This window comes from Sus scrofa, chromosome 5, assembly GCF_000003025.6.
Source record: "Sus scrofa isolate TJ Tabasco breed Duroc chromosome 5, Sscrofa11.1, whole genome shotgun sequence".
Lineage (NCBI taxonomy): Eukaryota > Metazoa > Chordata > Mammalia > Artiodactyla > Suidae > Sus > Sus scrofa.
In genome coordinates, this window is record NC_010447.5 from 62,740,977 (window position 1) to 62,762,649 (window position 21,673).

The following is a 21,673-nucleotide window of genomic DNA, read 5'->3' on the forward strand; positions in this document are numbered from 1 at the left end:
TTTGTCCTTCCTTCCTTCCATCCACCATTTACTCTCTTCTTTCTTCTAGTCTGTAATCCATTAAAACTGTCTGTTCTGTCTACCTGTACTCTTCTCTAATGTAGCTCAGCAGGGAAATGCAAAGAAGAAGCTGACAGCTAACTTGAAATTTACACACTTCTACTGCACATAATGTCAACCATTCTTCAGATTTGAGTTTCTATAATTCAAGTTTCTTCCCCCCAAAGGGGAGATGTTTTGATGGTCGATGCACTAGGGTTTCTAGGAATAAGAGCAAAGATGAATTTTTCTAACTCCTGGGTCAGAGAAAGTGTTATGTACATATTACAAAAGAAGGAGAGTACTGATAGAAAATAAGGCAAGCAGGAAAATTTGGCTTCCAATTTTCTCTGGGCTTCTGATAGCATTTTGTCCTTAAGATTCCAGACACCAAGATTTCTTTTTGGTCTTCTTAAGGCCACATCTGTGGCATATGGAAGTTCCCAGGCTAGGAGACAATCAGAGCTATAGCTGCTGGCCTACACCACAGCCACAGCAACGCAGGATCTGAGCTTTGTTTGCCACCTACACCACAGCTTATGGCAATGCCGGATCCTTAATCCACGGAGTGAGGCCAGGGACCCAACCTGCATCCTCATGGATACTAGTCGGGTTGTTACTACTGAGCCACAACAGGAAATCCCCAAGATTCTTAACCTAAGTATAAACAAAGGCAAAAGACAAAATAAGGTTGACATCTCCTCTCATGGGGCTCCTCCAGATTTCAAATATCTGAAGGTTCTGGACTCAACTTTTCCTAATCCTAAAACAGCCAGCTCTCCTCTTGGATAGAATTCACATAATGTTTGCTTGACTGTGGCAATAATAAATAGCAGTGGGGGAGGGGGTGGGCAGGTGTGGGTCAAGAAAGAGGCAAAGAGGAATTCTGTGGTGCAGCGGAAACAAATCTGACTAGTAACCATGAGGCTGCAGGTTCAATCCCTGGCCCCACTCAGTGGGTTAGGGATCTGGTGTTGCTCAGTGGTTAGGGATCTGGTGTTGCCGTGGACTGTGGTGTAGGTCTCAGACAAGGCTCAGATCCTGCATTGCTGTGGCTGTGGCATAGGCCGGCAGCTACAGCTCAAATTCAACCCCTGGCCTGGGAACCTCCATATGCCACAGCATGGCCCTAAAAAGCATTTAAAAAAAAAAAAGAGAGAGATGATACAGAAATGTTTGGTAGAGAATTCTAAAAAGGACAAAATTGAGAAAGGGAACTGGAGGAATAAGTCAAATATGGAAGCTAGCCAGGGAGATTGAAACAGATTCTGCGGGGTGTTGGACTGCTCTTTAGGTAAGAAGGAGCCCAAGGGAAAAAAGTGAGGCTGGGGCCGGATTGGGAGAAGAAAAATAGGTTCATGGAAGAAAGGCACATATGCGCTCGACCCAGCCCTTCGAGGGAGCAGCAGCATCTCTCAATGTGGTCATAACCTTTGGAATGAGGGTGTGAGCAACTGCAAAGTCCCGTCCCCCTTCCCCTCCCAGCCTCGCTGCAACCCTACATCTGACTCTTCTCGCCTGGCCGTCTTCCCCCACCCCTCTCTCTCTTTCTCGCTCTCCCTCATCTCATTGTTTCAGGAGGCCAAATTGGAAGTCCTTTCCAGGGAGGGGCCCTGTTCAACTTGCTCTCCAGCCAAAGTGGAACAGAGTGAGAAGGAGAGCGACACAACCAGAGGACTCGGTGGGAAAGCGCAGAGAACCATAAAGAGTAAGTTGTTTTGTCTGTATAAAACCCTAACTAGACGAAGGGAAGGGAGAGCGAGAAAAAGAGAGAGGAGTGTGGGTATGTGTGTGTGTGTGTTTGTGTGTTGAAGGGCTGGAGGGGGGCAATGGGAAATGTCACTGACTTGGAATGAATAGACATCCCAGTCATCCATGGAATTCAGTTGAGGAGCCCCCAAGACGAGCAAACAATATAAAAAAAAAGCCACAGGTATCAAAACAAAACAGACACTAGGGGGTGAAAGAGACCACAGGGTTGGGGCCACCAAGAACCTTTTCATGGTTGGTCGGAAGAAGTAATGGGTGTGAAAATAATGGTAAATGATCAAAGAATAGAATCGGATGAAGAACTAAACATTGGGTCAAAGAGAGGAAGGGCTGGACTCTGATGAGGGGCCGGGAGAGCTCCCGGGAAGAGGCAGAGTTAGAGCATCTCTCTCTCCATTCTCCCCATTCACCTGTTAGATATGCTGCTGTTGGGACCCAAAGTGCTGCTGGTGCTCACTGCCCTCATCATCCCCTCTGGTGAGTCCCTACCTTTTCTCTTTTCTCCCTAAAATGTCATCTCCTCAGATGTGGGTGGGGGTGTCTGTTAGAGGGTGACTAGAGGGAGGCTGAAGGGGAAACGGAGGAGAGATGTTGGCTACTGAGTCCTAGAATTGCCATTAAAGAGAACCCAGATTTGGAGTTCCCACCGTGGCACCGTGCAAAGAAATCTGACTAGGAACCATGAGGTTTTGGGTTCGATCCCTGGCCTCACTCAGTGGGGTAAGGACCTGGCGTTGCCGTGAGCTGTGCTGTAGGTCGCAGACGCGGCTCAGATCCTGCATTGCTGTGTCTGTGGTGCAGGCCGGCGGCTACAGCTCCCATTGGACCCCTAGCCTGGGAATCTCCATATGCCAGCAAGCGTGGCCCTAAAAAAGCAAAAAAAAAAAAAAAAAAAAGAGAGAGAGAGAGAGAGAGAACTCAGATTCTTGGTCCAAGAAGAAAAGGGCAGCAGGTTTGGGATTAGAGATGACCTCAGATTTGAGGAAAGGTATCCTGAGAGTTTTGAAATTAAGGTAAAAATAAGATACACACAAATGCATACATAATCACCAAAAGAGGGCCACACACATATACAAGGAAACAAATACCGAAGGAAAAAGAAGCAGATATATACAAATGGGTACACAAACATAAGGACCACCTCCTAAGAAACTCAAGTCGAAACCGAGGAGGAAAACAGTGGGAATATACACACAAACACTAGCACAGCACACACACAAGCATATTCATGTGCACGCAAAAAAGATGTTGCCACATCTATGCACAAAAGAAAAATGATCTTCATGTATTTCACGGAGGCTAGCTAGGAGACTGGCCACAGAAAGTGAAACTTGAACTTTGAAGAAATCCTACTCTTTTTTTCTCATTCTGCCAAATATAGTCTATGGATTTGTTCAGTAGTGTAGCTAGAGGGGTTGGCTGTGGGGAAAAAAGGACAGGATACATCACAAAAGCCACTCACTGGCCCTGTGTATGGGTTGGAACCCAATTTAGGTCAGGACTGAGGGCAAAAGAGCTTTTTTTTTTTTTTTTTTTTTTTTTTTTTTGTCTTTTTGCCATTTCTTGGGCCGCTCCCACAGCACAGGGAGGTTCCCAGGCTAGGGGTTGAATCAGAGCTGTAGCTGCCGGCCTACACCACAGCCACAGCACACAGGATCCAAGCTGCGTCTGTGACCTGCACTACATCTCACAGCAACGCTGGATCCTTAACCCACCGAGCAAGACCAGGGATCGAACCCGCAACCTCATGGTTCCTAGTTGGATTCGTTAACCACTGAGCCACAGACGGGAACTCCTGCTTTTTTGCTTTTTAGGGCTGCACATGCAGCACGTAAAAGTTCACAGGCCTACACCACAGGCACAGCAATGTGAGATCCGAGCTGCCTCTGCAACATATGCTGCAACTTGCGGCAATGCCAGATCCTTAACCGAAAGGATCCTGAGGCCAGGGATTGAACCCACATCCTCTGTGTTGGGTTCTCGACTGCTGAGCCACAGCAGGAACTCCAAGAGAGCATTCTGAATCAGGGCATAACAGAGCACTCCTTTGTCCTCAGGAATCTGCTGTCTTTGAGTGTTTCCATGTTTGTATGTAGTACCAATGGTCTGAGTACTTTTTTTTTTTTTTTTGTCTGTTTGTCATTTCTTGGGCCACTTCTGCGGCATATGGAGGTTACCAGGCTAGGGATCCAATTGGAGCTATAGCTGCCAGCCTAGGCCAGAGCCACAGCAACGCAGGATCCGAGCCGCATCTGCAACCTACACCACAGCTCACGGCAACGCCGGATTGTTAACCCACTGAGCAAGGGCAGGGACCGAACCCGCAACCTCATGGTTTCTAGTCGGATTCATTAACCACTGCACCACAACGGGAACTCCAAGGTCTGAGTACTTTTATATTGAGCTGTAATAGAAACACAACACAGAGGAATTCCCTTGTGGCTCAGGAGGTTAGTGTTGTCACTGCTATGGCTCTGATTTGATCATTGGCCCAGGAGCTTGGGATGCAATGTCCACTAAAAAAAACAAAAAAACCCCACGGAATAGTACAACAATTTTCCTGTCATTTTCTGGTTCATCTCAAACAAGCTTTATAGGGTAGAGAGCTGGAGTCATTCACACCCATTTTCTCCTTCCTTTGATACAGGTTGGACACCCCTAGGGGTCAGTGGTCAACGAGGAGGTAGGTAAAACCTTGGATCTGGGCTCTTATCAGGACAACGGAGCTGAATGGTCAGAGTTCAAGAGATAGACGTGACCAAGGATCTAACTCACCAGCTCAACAATCATCCCATTCATTAACACCTTCTTGATCCTCTTTTTTTTAATGCTTTTAATACTCAGAAAATGTGCACTAATCCTAACAAAAAGCCTTTTCCTACCCCTGTAACAGTGGATACTAAAATGCAAAGACAGGATAAGAAGACGTCCCTGTACTCCAGAGAAACTGTGGCACACCCAGCTAGAACCCAAAAGTTTTGGCTCTGAAAGGACCGCTTCAGCTTGGCGGATAGTCCGATCAACATCTGCATCTGCCTCCAGACATCCACCATAATTCTCATTTCTCCTCCTTTTCCCAGCCCTTGAGAGCATGGCAGTAGGGAGCCCATTAATGAGTCCCAACTGATGCTTTTAGAGTTAGGATCCGCATTGTCTTGGGAGCACTGAGACACAGGTTCAATCCCTGGCCCAGCACAATGGGTTAATGATCTGGCATTGCTGCAGCTATGGCCTAGGTGGCAACTATGGCTGGGATCTGATCCCTGGCCCAGGTACTTCATATGCCACAGGGCGGCCAAAAAAGAAAAAAAATAGGGTACATGGCAAGGACATTATGAGTCAATTATTATCTTATTAAACTTGTTTCTATTTTATATGTGTTTACTGGGGCACAATGCAATTTCCTGCTCTGCCTCCTGGTAGGGGAGATACAAATTATAGAACCCCCCCGCCTTTTTTTTTCCTCGTAAGGAGATCTGAATCCCTAGCTTCTTGAATCTAGATCACATTTCAGCATTAGCAAAAGTAAAAATCCAAATTCCTTTCTTTGGGCAGGTTAAGGTCCCGTCCTAGTTTATGACCCTATGATGCTTTTCAAGCAGAAATATTCTACAAGAACATTCATAAATCTTAGATAAAGCATTCATATGGTGGTAGCTCATGGAAAAGGTGGCTAAACACCGAATACTAGGACCCTGCCTGAAATCGAGGGCATGGCTAGGATTCTCTCAAACCCTTTGCTCACCCACAGCTTCCTCTCTTTCTGTGAGTGGCTGGACTGGAATGTAGCTGGAGGGAAAGAAGAAACAGGGCAGGATTGGACTACACCCTGGAGAGGATCCACTCCCTACTTACAGCCTCTGGAATGATTGGTGTCAGTGGTTTTTCAAATATTCTGTGGGAGTGGAACAGACTTGAATTCCTTTTATCAAAATTTGAAGAAAGCTCATAGTGTTAAAAATTTTTTAAACTCAGATGATTTTCTATCTGGGATTTTTTTGTTTAAATGATGATTTAAGCAATAAGCAGGGGAAATTCTTTCAAAATGTCTTGTGTTTTGTCTCTAGTACAATGATCATCAAAATACTATTCTCAATGATTTTAAATGACATGGATACACTGAAGTCAAACTATGCGAATCTACTGACCCCTAGTGGGTAAAATAGATTATGATTCTAAACGATATATAATGAAGGTCAATTACAGGGATGGGGATATTTGTTGAACTTTTAGTTCTTAGCACTGCTTTGTTACTTTGCTTTTTAAAGTAGTGATGGGTGTGGGAATTAGCAGTTTGGGATTTTTTTTTTTTTTTTTTTTGTCTTTTCTAGGGCTGCACCCGCCGCATATGCGGGTTCCCAGGCTAGGGTTCCAATCATAGCTGTAGCTGCCGGCCTATGCCACAGCCACAGCAACATGGGATCCGAGCCACATCTTCGACCTACACCACAGCTCACGGCAACGCCGGATCCTTAACCCACTGAGCAAGGCTAGGGATCAACCACGCAACCTCATGGTTCCTAGTTTGATTCGTTAACCACTGCGCCATGACGGGAATTCCAGTTTGGGATTAACAGGTCCTACTGTATCAATTTTCTGTAATAACTTACAAGTGAAAAGAATACATATAACTGAATCAATTGAAATAAAATGGAAATATAAAATACATCAATATATAAATATGTATATATACATAACTGAATCACTTCGCTGTACATCAGAAGCTAACGTAACATTGTAAATTAACTATACCTTAGTAAAAAAAATTTTTTGTTTCAGATACAATTTTTTAGTTTGTATAAATAGATTCCACCTTAAGACCTAAACTATTTTATTTACTTAATTTATTACCTATTTAAAGTATAGATGATTTAAATGTTGTGTTATACAGCTGGGCCTTTTGGTTTTTTTTTTTTTTTTTTGGTCTTTTGTCTTTTTAGGGCCACACCTACAGCACATGGAGGTTCCCAGGCTAGGGTCCAATCGGTGCTGTATCGGCTGGCCTATGCCACAGCCACAGCAACGCAGGGTCCGAGACGCGTCTGTGACCTACACCACAGCTCACGGTAATGCCAGATCCTTAACCTCAGAGAGGCCAGGGATGGAACCTGCAACCTCATGGTCTCTAGCTGAATGCATTTCCTCTGCGCCAAGACAGGAACTCAAATCTTTTTTTTTTTTTTAAGAGCTGGGCCATTTTTACTTCTTTTCCTTTTGCTTTTACTTTCCACGGATCAACAAGGCATTCTCTACTAACACCGGCAGTTCCTCTCCCCTCTCTTTACCTCACTTCTCACTGAGCATCAGAAGATTATCAATGTTACCTTTTGTGGACACTCTTTGGTAAAGCATTATCAAACTGATATCCAATTATATCAACATCACAGTGAAAGAGAGACATTTGGTGGGAATTCCCATTGTGGCACAGCAGAAAGGAATCTGACTAGGAACCATGAGGTTGCAGGTTCGATCCCTGGCCTCGCTCAGTGGGTTAAGGATCCAGCGTTGCACGTGAGCTGCGGTGTTGATTGAAGAGGCAGCTCGGATCTGGCGTCGCTGTGGCTCTGGTGTAGGCAGGCAGCTGTAGCTCCGATTAGACCTCTAGCTTAGGAACCTCCATATCCTGAGGTGAGGCCCTAAAAAGACAAAAAGACCGAGAAAAAAATAAAAAGAAAGACAGACAATTGGCATGTTAAATAAGTATTGCAAAGAAAGAAGTCATCAAGCTGCACGACCTTGGGTGAGTTATTTACTCTCCTGGTGCTCTGTAAAAGCAAGCACATGGTAATCCCAAATGAGCTGTATCTGTTATTCTATTATTTCTAACACTTAACCAAAGTCTCATTGAGAAAGGGGATGATGGTGGCAAACTATTTGATGAGCATGCGATTCATTCAGTTCTCTAAATAGGAAGAACACTCTGGCTAGGACTGTGGGGTTATATTCATGGAATTAGGAAGCAAACAAAAAGAAACAAAAAACAGTTGTGGGATCTTGCTACACAGCAGCTGCGATACTAGACAATTTCACCTGAAGGGAGTGCAAGGGTGGGGGTGGGGTGGGGCGAGGACCGAGAAGGCTCAGAAAATTTTCCAATTGTTTCTGTGCAGATGATGTGACTCCAGTAATTCTAGAAACATTCACGGAAGACCCTAGTAAGCTCTTTTTTGTTTATTTCTTTGCTTTTATACTGGAGAATAGAAAGATTGATGACAATGTCTATACAAAGTAAAAAGACTAGAAGTTCAGAGCCCTGTTATCTTAGTATCTTAGTTTCACTGATGCTATCAACATGCCGGTTTTCATTCCCTGTGTTGTATCTTTGCAGATCTGGTCGATGAACCTGCTACAGATGAAACAGGTAAGTTTCACTCCAGTTCTTTTTTTTTTGTCTTTTTGCCTTTTCTAGGGCCGCCCCCGCGGCATATGGAGATTCCCAGGCTAGTGGTCTAATCGGAGCTGTAGCCACCAGCCTACACCACAGCCACAGCAACTTGGGATCTGAGCCACGTCTGCGACCTACACCACAGCTCATGGCAACGCCGGATCCTTAACCCACTGAGCAAGGCCAGGGATCAAACCTGCAACCTCATGGTTCCTAGTCAGATTCGTTAGCCACCACGCCACTCCCCACTCCAGTTCTATAAAATGACATTATTAACATTCACAATATTTATTCCAGATCCTGATTGACTCATATTTATCTCTGGGAAAAGGATATAAGGATAGTGGGTGTGTTGTTCAGTGACAACGGGAAAGAGGCCTCTTCGTCCTCTAAAAAGAGGTGGCAAATGGGACTAATGGCCTAAAAAAGCATGGATCATAGAGGCTTCCAAAAATTAGTGTAATGTCAACAGGTCAAAAAATATTCACAATTATTTCAATGAACTCTATTCCCTTGGGCATAATACGCAAACCCAGTCGTAGCCCTAACCCTGCTCTTTTATCTCCATTTACCCCATTTATGCTCTGCCTTCTGCTTGCTGAGTCAAAGCCCTCCTCACACCTCTGTTTTGTGCCTTTTCAGTTCTGGCCGATATGGAACCTTCCACAGATGACCTGGGTGAGTTCGGGGTCCCAGGGCCAGCAGGGCTGTTCTGGACTTTCCCCAGAGCCCATGATGGAAGCAAGTACAGTTGATGAAGGATCCTAAATAGGGCTACCATCTTGTGTAGCGCATTCTTCCAACAGTTCAAATTAATGCCCTTTTTGATCCCCTAACAAGCAAGAACTGTGCTAGGTGTTTGGTATACAAACTACCAAGATTTGACTTTTCTCTCAAAGTTTCCAAGACTGGGTGGGTTAAGGCAAGACAAAAATGTAGAACTTCCCATTGTGATGCAGCAGAAACGAATCTGACTAGGAACCATGAGGTTTTGGGTTCGATCCCTGGCCTCACTCTGTGGCTTAAGGATCTGGTGTTGCTGTGAGCTGTGGTGAAATTCGCAGACATGGTTTGGATCCTGCGTTGCTGTGGCTGTGGCGTAGGCTAGCAGCTGTAGCTCCGATTGGACCGCTAGCCTGGGAACCTCCATGTGCCATGGGTGAGGCCCTAAACAAACAAAAAAAAAGGCAAAAATGTAAACAAGTGTTTGGGAAGATAAAGGGAAACTTTATAGAAGAAGTAGTGGTTCTTGAAAGAAGAATTGGAGTATGCCATACAATCAAGGAGGGAAAGGGTGCTCCAGCCAGAGGGAATAGCATCTTGAACAGTTGTGAAAGCAAACAGAACTTGGTACACACTTGGGGAAACTGAGCTTTTCTGAGTGATCAAGGAGTTCCTGTTGTGGCGCAAATGGGATTCAGCTTGTCTCTGTGGAGGCTGGGGTTGGATCCCCGGCCCAGTGCAGTGGGATCCGGTGTTGCTGCTGCGGCTCTAATTCTATCCCTGGCACAGCAGAAAAAGGTAAAAATTTTTAAAAAAGAATGAGGAATATATAAGACATGAGAAAAGGAGGTAGAAACTAGAGAGAAACAAAACGATTACTAAAAGCCTGATACTAGGAGTTCCCGTCGTGGCGCAGTGGTTGACGAATCCGACTAGGAACCATGAGGTTGCGGGTTCGGTCCCTGCCCTTGCTCAGTGGGTTAAGGACCCGGCGTTACCGTGAGCTGTGGTGTAGGTTGCAGACGCGGCTCGGATCCCGCATTGCTGTGGCTCTGGCGTAGGCCAGTGGCTACAGCTCCAATTCGACCCCTAGCCTGGGAACCTCCATATGCCTCGGGAGCGGCCCAAGAAATAGCAACAACAACAAAAAAGACAAAAGACAAAAAAAAAAAAAAAAAAGCCTGATACTAGGTGTCAGAGAGATAAAGGTGAACAAAACTGATTCCTAGATATCTTTTGTCTAATAGACAAAGCACACAAATGAATGGATAACTTTATTCAGTTTCACAAAATACTATAATCAGGATAAAGCAAAAGAATTGATAACTACATTCAGAGTTAGGAAGGAACCCTGACTATGTTGATTCTTGGAAGATAATAGTAGGCAGAAGAGCTTTTCTTTTTTCCCTTTTTTTTTTTTTTTTTGTCTTTTTAGGGCCGCACCCATGGCATATGGAGGTTCGCAGGCTAGGGGTCAAATTGGAGCTGCAGCTGCCAGCCTACACCACAACCACAGCAACACCAGGTCCGAGCCATGTCTGTGATCAAACCCACAACCTCATGGTTCCTAGTCAGATTTGCTTCTGCTGTGTGCGCCATGATGAGAACTCCCAGAAGAGCTTTTAGATAAAGAAAAAATATGGGCAAATGCTAGGCATGGGAATAAAAGACAGTTGCTATCAGATCTAATTCTCTAGCAATATCTTTAGCTCAGTGGGGAACAGCAATGAGTAACTCATGCTGGCAATTTGCGTATGTTTATATAGCAGCAGCATGAATGTAAATAGTAGACAATAAAGTTTTGTGTAATGAAACCTGGTTGCGTTGGGGGAAAAAAGAAAACCAGAAAAATAGTTGATGCAGAATTTTGAATTGGAAAACCAGCAAGAATGCTGTTTCTGTAGTCCCAGTAAAAGCTGATGGCCTGAACTGTGATAGAGGTAAGGTAGAGGGGACTGTTGAGATGATGTCCAGTCTTCTATTAGGTAGATGGTAGCCAATGGGCAGATGGTGGCACCATTCACTGAAGTACCATTTGAACTGGTGAAGGGAAAGCTAAGGCAGTTTGAGCTATGGAAGGATCTTTGAAAAATCCGTGACCACTTCCACAAAGTGGCAGTTGGATTTGTAGGCCTAGAGCTTATTAAAAGATCTAGGCTAGACATATGTATAAGTCTTAGCATATAAACCTGCCATTGAAACCATGGTATAGATGAAATTACCTAGCACTCTTCCTAGTAACCCTTCCTGTGACATTTTTACAGACTATCCTAGTAACCCTTCCTGTGACATTTTTACAGAGAACTTCTATGGTTAGTCTATTTCCTCAAGACTCATCTTACTCCTTGACGTAGTCTCCATTCTACAAACTAGTTGGTATTTAACTTGCCCCTAGGTCAGGGTTGGCTATGACCAAGACCCTTGCTGTTCTTTACCAAATAACTTTTGTCAAAGAACCCATGATAGGAGTTCCCAGCGTGGCTCAGTGGTTAACGAATCTGACTAGGAACCATGAGGTTGCGGGTTCAATCCCTGGCTTCGCTCAGTGGGTTAAGGATGCGGCGTTGCCGTGAACTGTGGTATAGGTCACAGATGTGGCTTGGATCCTGTGTTGCTGTGGCTCTGGCGCAGGCCGGCGGCTACAGCTCCGATTAGACCCCTAGCCTGGGAATCTCCACATGCCGAGGGAGCAGCCCTAGAAAAGGCAAAAAGACAAAAAACAAACAAACAAAACCAAAAAAAACCCATGATATTTCCCATGCTGACTTCTCTAAGTCTCTTCACTTTTGTGACTCAGAACACCCCATCTGATAGACACAAATGAATCTATCTACAAAACAGAGACAGATTCAGACATGGAGAGCAGACCTGTGGTTGCAAAGGTCGGGGGCGGGACGGACTGGGAGTCTGGGGTTAGCAGATGCAAACTATTACACTTAGAATGGGTAAACAACAAGGTCCTACTGTACAGCATAAGGACCTATATCCAATCTCCTGGGATAGACCAGGATGGAAAAGAATATTAAAAAAAAAAAAAAAGCACAACTTAGAATAGATTTACAAGGAGATCCTGCTGAATAGCATTGAGAACTTTGTCTAGATACTTATGTTGCAACAGAAGAAAGGGTGGGGGAAAAATATAATTGTAATGTATACATGTAAGGATAACCTGACCCCCTTGCTGTACAGTGGGAAAATAAAAAAAAAAAAAGAAGAATACATATAACTGAGTCACTCTGTTGTACAGCAGAAATTGGCACATTTTGTAAATCAATTCTACTTTAAAATTTAAAAACCACCCCCTTTGTTTTTCTTTTTTTTTTTTCTTTTTTTTTTTTTTTTTTTTTTTGTCTTTTTGCTATTTCTTTGGGCCGCTCCTGTGGCATATGGAGGTTCCCAGGCTAGGGGTTGAATTGGAGCTGTAGCCACTGGCCTACGCCAGAGCCACAGCAACTCGGGATCCGAGCTGCCTCTGCAACCTACACCACAGCTCACGGCAACGCCGGATCCTTAACCCACTGGGCGAGGCCAGGGATCAAACCCGCAACCTCATGGTTCCTAGTCAGATTAGTTAAGCACTGAGCCATGATGGGAACTCCCCCCTTTGTTTTTCTTTTCTAAGTTCCTACAGAGTTATTAACTCATCTGTTTCCTATTCATGGGTGCTCCATGTAGGCATCAAGTAAGGCAACCTGACAGTTACAGGGCAGTGACTTCTAGAGCTAGTAATAACTGAATAAAATTTTGCCTTCTAGCCTCGCTCAGTGATAAAAATACCACAGGTACGATTACCTTTTGCATGTTTTTTCCTTCCTTAACTTTTTTTTTCTTCCTGAGGAATCTTTACCTCCTTGTTCTTCCGATTCCTTCTCAAAGAATATTTGCAGTACTCTTCAAACCCCCCCATACTACCCCACTTTTTTTAATGAGCTCCTGTTGTAAATAAAAGTAAAGGGGGGAAAGATAGGACCAGAATAGCCCTCTCCCTAAACTACCTTTGGATATTATGTGTTGGTTTGTGGGTTGGAAAGTGCTTGCAAGGTTTCAAATATTACAGTAAATGTCTTACTTTCTCTAACATACTTTTAATTCTCATGTGCAGCTAAGGTTGAAAACTAACAGAACAGAGAACTAGTGACCCAACTTCATCGTTTAAAATGGAATTATTAGCATTTCAATTTGCTATTTCATGTTGCCACCGGTTTAACCCTAGAAGGACTTCTTCCTGGAAGTCTATTTTATCTACTTTGCTTTCAAGTAGGGAAGCACCTAAATTTCGTTTTAGCCAATTTCCTATTGCTTTGCTTTGGTGAGCAGGAAGAACATGCCCCAATTTACAATGATCCTCTGTAGAGACTACTTTGTCTCTTTTTCCCTCTCCATCACCCCTCCTCCATCTCTTTACACTCTGTTTATGCCTGCTGGTTATGCCTCTCCTTGTCTGCTCTGGGGTCTCCAGAGTGCCGAGATGAGAAATTCGCTTGCACAAGACTCTACTCCGTGCATCGGCCAGTCAAGCAATGCATCCATCAGTCATGCTTCACCAGGTAAAGGGTCCCAGAATACCAAAGAGCATTGTGAGAATGTCTTGATATCAACTATTCAATGAGCACCCCCCTAGGAATTTTAGTCTTTGGAGAGGCAGAAGTTATTAGCATTATCCTCTTAGTATTCTTGAAGGTGTCCATTAGAATGTGGAATGTAGGCTGAAGTACATGGAGAACAGTTAGGCTAACAAATATGGATGCTAGAAGGCAAATGAAGGTGAGGCCCGGAGGCAAATGGTCAGAAGGAAGACACTGGCGTATCAAATTTACTACCTCATAAAAAAAAAGCTGGCACAAAAGCTCAAAGATAGAAAATAGGGAGGCATAGGGGAGTTCCCGTCATAGCTCAGGGGTTAACGAATCTGACTAGGAACCATGAGGCGGCAGGTTCGATCCCTGGCCTTGCTCAGTGGGTTAAGGATCTGGCGTTGCCGTGAGCTGTGGTGTAGGTTGCAAACACGGCCCGGATCCCGAGTTGCTGTGGCTGTGGTGTAGGCTGGCGGCTACAGCTCTGATTGGACCCCTAGCCTGGGAACCTCCATATGCGGCGGGTGAGGTCCTAAAAGACAGAAGGAAAAAAAAAAAAAATAGGGAGGAATAGTGGGGGGTATAAAGCTTGGGAGTGTAAAGGTGGAGTATGCAAAGTGTTACTAAGAAGAGAAATTGATACCATTCCATCTCCTGTGCTATTTGGGGTAGGGGGGCCGGGGGGGAGGAAAGAAGTCTGAAATATTTAAGGAAATACAGATAAGGGGAGAATAGATGGGGAAGAGTGGGAAATACAAGCATTGAAGAGGCATCTCAGGCTAGGCTAATTCTCCCTCTCAATGCTTTTTCTTTCTTTCTTTTCAATTTATTTCTCAATGCCTTTTCTATCTCCTTCCTGCACCATGACTTTGGGACTCTGGCAGTTTACGGCGCATGTACATCATCAACAATGAGATCTGCTCCCGTCTTGTCTGTAAAGAACATGAAGCTATGAAAGGTGAGATGCTGTCTGGCTTTTCAGTGGTCAGGGCAGTAAAGAGAGAGGTAAGTAGGGACAGGATGCTAACCAACCCAAGGTCTCACTTTGGAGGAGAGCTCGAGGCTACTCCCTAACTTCCATCAGCACCTGCTCCACCCAAGTTACCCCAAATAAAGTCTAAGGAAATCAGTGTGCTTTATACATGACCCTAAGAAAAGCAACCCTAGATCTCTTTCTAACCAGACTAAACTCTCGCCTCTCACATATAGATAGAGCTTTCTGATGCACTGCCTGCTTGCAAGATCATTCAACAAGGTTCTAGGAGAAAAGACCAAGCCAGCCATTATAAATAACAGACTCTACTGGTCTGCTGTCCTGTTCTTAACTCTAGAATTTAATCTTTTAAAAAGCCACTAATTCATTAGAGGGATGGGATGAATATATACACACTACTACATATAAAATAGATAAGTAACAAGGACCTACTGCCATAGCACAGAGAGGTCTACTCAATATTCTACAATAACCTATATGGGGAGAAACAATGGATATATAACAGATCACTTTGCTGTATACCTGAAACGAATACAACATTGTATGTTTATACACCCAGAAAATTTAAACTAAAAAGACACTCATTTGGAGACAGTAACGTCTGACAAAAATCAGCAAGATGTCTATACCCAGTCCACCAATTCTAAGAACCAGTTACATTGCTTACTGTGAAATTTCAGAGGTAGAGGAAAGGAGAAAGAGTCTTACAAAAACAATTACAAGGGTCCAAAGGCATGTGGTTACTACACACCATGCATGGTGGGAAAAAGATATTTCTCACCTTCCCCCTGGCCAGCCCCAAACTCTGGCTGCGGTTGGCAAAGGCACCACAGAAACAGCTACTTTTGGCTCAGCAGCCCACCTTGCACTGAGCCCCTGAGTAAGAGCTGTAGTTGACTTCACAGAAGGAAACTTGCTGCTTGCTCCCCTTGACTCTGTGCAAGCCACCTGCAAGGGAAGCACCTTGACATTGAGGATGAGTATTAGGGACTCTAGGCACTTTCAAGTGTCCCAGGGGGCTTGCTAAAGTTAGCCATTGGCACAAAGTAAACACTTAAAAATGCATTGAATGATTGGACCTCTTTTTTTTTTTTTTTTTTTTTTTTTTTGCTATTTAATACATCCCCAATTAGAACAATTGGGAGCAAGCTACATAGAGGAACCTAAAATTTTACCGACCACCTGGGCTAGGACCTTCCTCTACCTCTGAAATTTCACAGTAAACAATGTGAATGGTTCTTAGAATTGGTGGACTGTATTTAGATGTCCAGTCAATTTCTGTCAGACATTGCTGTCTCCAAATGAGTCTTTTTTGTTTGTTTAAACTTTATTGGAGTATAGTTGACTTCTAAGTTTCAGGGGTACAGGTGCGCCCATTCTTTCGTTTTAATACCCACAACTGCATCGTCGAGACAGGTCTTTTAATGCTTGTTTTACAGAAAGGGATTCTGAGGTTCAGAGAAGTGAAGCAACGATCTGGTAGATGGTAAATAACCAGTAAGCGGTGGAGCTGGAGTTCTCACCCAGATCTACTTCTCTTCGTCCCTTCCACTCCACCACCTCCTTCCTTAAAACGTGAGCCCTGGCCACCTTCCTGCATTCTCATCCCCCTCATGCTGCTTCTCTTCTAGATGAGCTTTGCCGACAGATGGCTGGTCTACCGCCAAGGCGACTCCGCCGCTCCAACTACTTCCGCCTTCCTCCCTGTGAAAATGGGAATTTGCAGAGCCCCCGTGGCCTGTGATCATCAAGGAAGAGGAAACGAAGAAAGTGTGGGTGGGAGGGAGAGGATGCTCCAGGAAGAGGGAAGCATGGTCAGCCAACCCACAGACATTCGCACTTCTTAAACCGATCCCTTGGCAATGTCTAGCTTTGGCCCCTACTTGATTTTTCACCAATTTATCTCATTTTTCAGTACTTAAAATACAGTCTATATTATTGCATGGTTTTGCTGCTTCCCAATATCATAGACCTAGTAAGATAAATGACGACCGAGTGGCTTACGTACAAACATTCTACATACAATTTTGAGAAAATAAATAAAAATATTATTAAAAATAACATTAATTGATGAATCTGATAGATCTCAGAGGATGGAAGAAGTTATCACTATCTTAACTAGACATAGAACTTCCTTTATTTTGTTTTTTCTTTTTCTCTTTCTTTTTCTTTTTTTTTTTTTTTTGGCTGCACCCTCAGCATAACAAAATTACTGGGGCTAGGGATTGAACACAAGCCAATGCCAGACACTTCGCCTCTGGTGCCACCAGGAACTCCAAACATCATTTATTTTCCATTCACCAACATAGTCCTCTTTACTCTTTTACTATTTTGCTGGATTATCTCAACATTTTCCCTTTTTCTGAGAAGGATTATTGTAATTTTTAGTCCTAGAAAATTCTTCATAGCCAAGAGTTTTACAGCCTTGCTAACAATATTGCATAAACACCAAAAATGTTGTTGCCTTCTGTCAACTCAGAGGCTGAGGTGAGAGAGAGAGAGAGAGGGAGGGAGGGAGAGGAAGTGGGAGAGGGAGAGAGAGAGAGAGAGAGAGAGAGAGAGAGAGAGAGAGAGAGAGTTCCCGTCGTAGCGCAGTGGTTAACGAATCTGACTAGGAACCATGAGGTTGCAGATTCAATCCCTGGCCTTGCTCAATGGGTTAAGGATCCGGAGTTGCCGTGAGCTGTGGTGTAGGTCGCAGACTCGGTTTGGATCCCGAGTTGCTGTGGCTATGGTGTAGGCTGGCAGCTGCAGCTCCAATTTGACCCCTAGCCTGGGAACGTCCATTTGCCATGGGAGTGGCCCAAGAAAAGACCAAAAACAAATAAATATATATATAGAGAGAGAGAATACCAGGTATAAAATGCGATTTCTCATGCAGTTGTTCAATCTGCAAATAGGGTTAGAAAGTCTCATTTATCATTTACTTACTCATTTATGGTAGTAGTGGGGTTAGCCCTTCTCCACAAGTTATGTAGACAACCTAATGTGAAACCATATATTGCTCTGAATTTCCTTGAGTTGTTGTCTTTCATCCTCACAACTTACCAAAATCTGTAGAGATCATTGTACATATGGATTCTGAAATAGCCTGATATAGGGCCTAAGAAGCCTGAACTTTAATAGCCAGGTATAAAGTTTACCTAACAGTTTACAAGAAAAGGTGAAAGGAACACCATTCAGACAACCTGCATTCTTATCCTGGCTCTAGCAGCAGCTGAGTAGCCTCAGGTAAGTCATGTTCCCTCATTAGGCCCTGGTTTGAATTTCCCCACCTCTAACACGAGAGAAAGTTAAGGTTTCTTTCAATCCAATGATCTGAGACTTAAATGCATCATTCCTATTTATTGAAGCCTCAATGCAGTCTAATTCACAGCCACCACTTTATAAGGAGAGAAGTACTCTATGAGGACAGCAGTCCGCAATGACAGAGCCAAATCTCATTGCAAGGGACAAATGATCTATTTTGGACTCGCTTTCATCTAACTCAATAACTTTCTTAAAAAGCCGACGGAATTTAAATAGAAACTAGGGAACTTTGAGAGGAGTTATACATAAAAGAATTCCACTTGGTCCAAGTGTGGGATTCCTTTGCTATTGCGGAAAAACTATCTAAATGAGGCCTAGATTCTTGCCGTTAAGAAGCAATTCCGTTTAATAGGATTCGCACAAATGATTAAAGAGAAATGCTAGCAAAAGCCCCAAAGCATGTAATACCTGCCCCAATCTCTCAAAGCCAATGCACTAGTATATAGACAGACACTGTCAATGCATATTGTAACCACTGTAGCTACAGGCACAGGGTTTCTTCATGAACTTGACCCTCCCACTGCAGGCAGAGGTGTCATTCCACCAGCAAGGCCCCCATCCTGGTGGTGTGTATATTGCAAATTAAATACTTTTCCCCATTTCCTTCTCAGAAGAGTGTGGTCTTTGATCTGGTTATTTCTTGACCTGTATTTTAGAAAGAAGACCTGAATTTATGCTTTTATCCCACTTTTTTTTTTTTTTTTTTTTTTTTTTTTTTTTTTTTTTTTTTGCCTTATTTATGAATAGCTGTAGCCACCCCCCCCCCCCCCCCCCCCCCCCCCCCCCCCCCCCCCCCCTCTTCCACTCCCCCCTCCCTTTATCCCACTTTGAAAGCTGAGGACCAACATCGCTCAGACCTCTGTTCCTCTCCTCTCCATCCTTCCCTCCACAACTTGACCTCTGGTTCAACATCCCAAATTGTGTTTATGCTCTGCCAGATGTGGCTCCCTCCTCAGCTCCCGTGGAAAATATCTTCCCTTTCCTGCCCCCTTCAGGCCCAATTGGTTCATGCTTCACCCTCTGCTTCTGTTTTGCCTTATCAGATGCCTGTGCTGTTTCTCATTGTTCTAATGTCCTCTGTCTTTTTCACTGTCCTCAGTATGCATACCAACATTTCTGGAATTCCCATTATAGCTCAGAACCAGAGTGTCCCTGAGGATTCGGGTTCGATCCCTGGCCCCACTCAGTGGGTTAAGGATCTGGCATTGCCACAAGCTGTGGCTGTGGTGTATAGAAGTCCTAGCTGTAGTTCCAACTGAGCCAAGCAAACCAATGTTCCTAACTCATTTTCCATACTTTCTTTCTTCTTTCCAAAGTCTTGTTTTCCCTCACAACTTTGCTCTAAGAACTGGTCTGGGTTTTTTTGTTGTTGTTGTTAGTCTTTTTGCCTTTTCTTGAGCCGGTCCCGCAACATGTGGAGGGTCCCAGGCTATGGGTCAATCGGAGCTGTAGCCACCAGCCTATGCCAGAGCCACAGCAGCACGGGATCCAAGCCACATCTGCAACCCACACCACAGCTACGGCAACGCCAGATCCTTAACCCACTGTGCAAGGCCAGGGATCGAACCCGCAACCTCATGGTTCCTGGTCAGATTCGTTAACCACTGCACCATGACAGGAACTCCAGAACTGGTCCATTTTGAAGGGTTGGGTTTTGTCCTACTTCTTTCCCCTCTATCCCCCCTTCCCAGTCTGCAGAATTCCATTCACTGCCTTTTTGCTGCCTTTTTACACTTGGCCTGCTCCTGATGTTTTAGTTTTCTTTCCTTCTTCCCTCTATGAAAGGATTTGAAAACCTTTGCTAATTTTCGAATATTAGTACTAATATTCTTTTTCTGATGAACAAAATGAGAACCTTCTTAAGCAAGGTGCTTACATTTTGATGAACTAAAACAATGGATCTTTTTTCATTGTTGGCCACCCCACAGCATATGGAGTTCCCGGGCCAGGAATGAGATCCCAGCTGCAGTCTTAGCCATTGCTGAGGCTGTGGCAAGGCTGGGATCCTTAACCCACCATGCTGGGCCGGGATCCTCCAAGCACTGCAGAGAGGCCACCAATCTTGTTGTGCCACAACAGAAACTCCTAAAACAATACATCTTTCATGTAGGAATTAAAAGATTTGGTAAAAGTACCATGGGGCAATTTGAGATTGAACACCTTCCTGGTTCCTTGAAGAGAGAGCGGAGTCACCTGCCTACCTGCCTCACTTGAAAATAAGTTTTACTCATGTTCTCTTCTAAAATTGAATGGATCCTGCTCTAAGCCTAACATTTTTCCTATATTTCAGTCTTTGTTAGTGAAGAAAATTCTTCCTCCTCCTTGAATGCACGAGTTCTGGAACATTCAAGTGTGCACCATACTTTGAGAAGAGCTTCACTCACACTTTCTCTAAGTATTCATTTGACTCAGGCGATGTAAACCCCAAGCTGTCTCCCCACTTCTGGGCCCTACTTCTGATGACATCCAGCAGTTTGTGTTGCCAGCCACAAACCCCTCCCTCCTCCGCCTCAAAATGCTGGTGGTGAAAGTTGATGTCTAACCAAACACTTTACACCTGGTCAGAGGGCGCAAGCAACTTGCAGTCTCTAAGCTTCCCCTTCCTTTTGCACCAAAACAGCTGAAACAAAGTGAAAAATGAAATCTAAGAGGTTAGAAGAGCCCCAGACCAGGGGGCTAAGGAGATGGCAGAGGGATGACAGGTTGATAGCAAGGCAGCAGTACAACCCAGAGGCTAGAAGATGGGAATTCACACATCGGTGAGAAGGGAATTTGCACACTATGGTGCGAGGGACTGAAAAGCTGGCATTGAGGGACACCAGGAGAAGGAACAGAGGAAGAGGGGCTGGACAGTCCTTACCGTTTAGTCAACTCAGGCAGGCAAGACTAGGTTAAAAATACAACACTCCACTAAAAATCGAGACCCGTGTATGTTTAGCATTTTTCACTAACCAAACACCAGCGAAAGTGACTTGAGTTTTTCTGTGGTGGAGAGAGGGGAACAGGTGGTCACAGGTTTTCTTTTCTTTCTTTTTTTTTTTTCTAACTAAAAACCCATCAACCAGAACCAGAAGCAGCGGTCAGACAACTTCTGGGCAGAAACTAAGATGGAAAAGCAAATGTTGTTTATATAAATAGAGGTGCAGAGCCCAAAGCTTCCTGTTGACAAAATGAGCTTCGCTTCACCTCAAACCCTCAATGGTTTTAAAAATAGCTGATAATGAGGGTTTTTTTTTTTTCTCTTTCAATTTGTCCAATCAGTTTCAGTAAGATTCTAGTTTTTTCCTAAGCCAGGGATCCTGAACTTCTTTTCTCTGCCTCTAATGTTTGTCTCTTTCCTCTCCCTTTTCCTTTCTTCTGTGTGTTTGCCCAGCCATAAATCTGTATGGTGTAGCTTTTTGGAGTACATGATTGAAATTCTAGAACAATCCTTCAGGATGATCTCATAAATTTGTGAGATGCACCTTTTATTTATTTATTTTTTTTGTCTTTTCTAGGGCCGCATCTGCGGCATATGGAGGTTCCCAGGCTAGGGGTCTGATGGGAGCTGTAGCTGCCAGCTTACACCAGAGCCACAGCAACTCGGGATCCGAGCCACATCTGCAACCTACACCACAGCCCACGGCAACGCCGGATCCTTAACCCGCTGAGCAATGCCAGGGATTGAAGCCGAAACCTCATGGTTCCTAGTTAGATTCGTTAACCACTGCGCCACGACGGGAACTCCGAGATGCACCTTTTTAAAAAAGTAACGAATGAGCTTTGTGCTAGTAAAAGAAATAACTCCAATATACTTAAGGGATTGATGCGCATTGAGGTATCGACTGCACCACCCTGTTTCCCAAATACGTTGTTCTGTCCCAAATGGTCAACCGCAAG

General features: G+C 44.2%; 1 protein-coding gene across 4 annotated transcripts; it reads left to right on the top strand.

Moving 5' to 3' along the window:
• On the top strand, nucleotides 1,544-16,546 carry MFAP5 (microfibrillar associated protein 5). 4 transcript variants are annotated; one of them, NM_001244679.1, is given in 10 exon segments: nucleotides 1,682-1,747; nucleotides 2,227-2,286; nucleotides 4,457-4,492; nucleotides 7,920-7,964; nucleotides 8,138-8,170; nucleotides 8,837-8,872; nucleotides 12,673-12,699; nucleotides 13,377-13,464; nucleotides 14,376-14,449; nucleotides 16,117-16,543. In NM_001244679.1, coding segments are annotated over 9 exon segments (510 nt in total). In that variant the 5' UTR covers nucleotides 1,682-1,747; nucleotides 2,227-2,228; the 3' UTR covers nucleotides 16,230-16,543.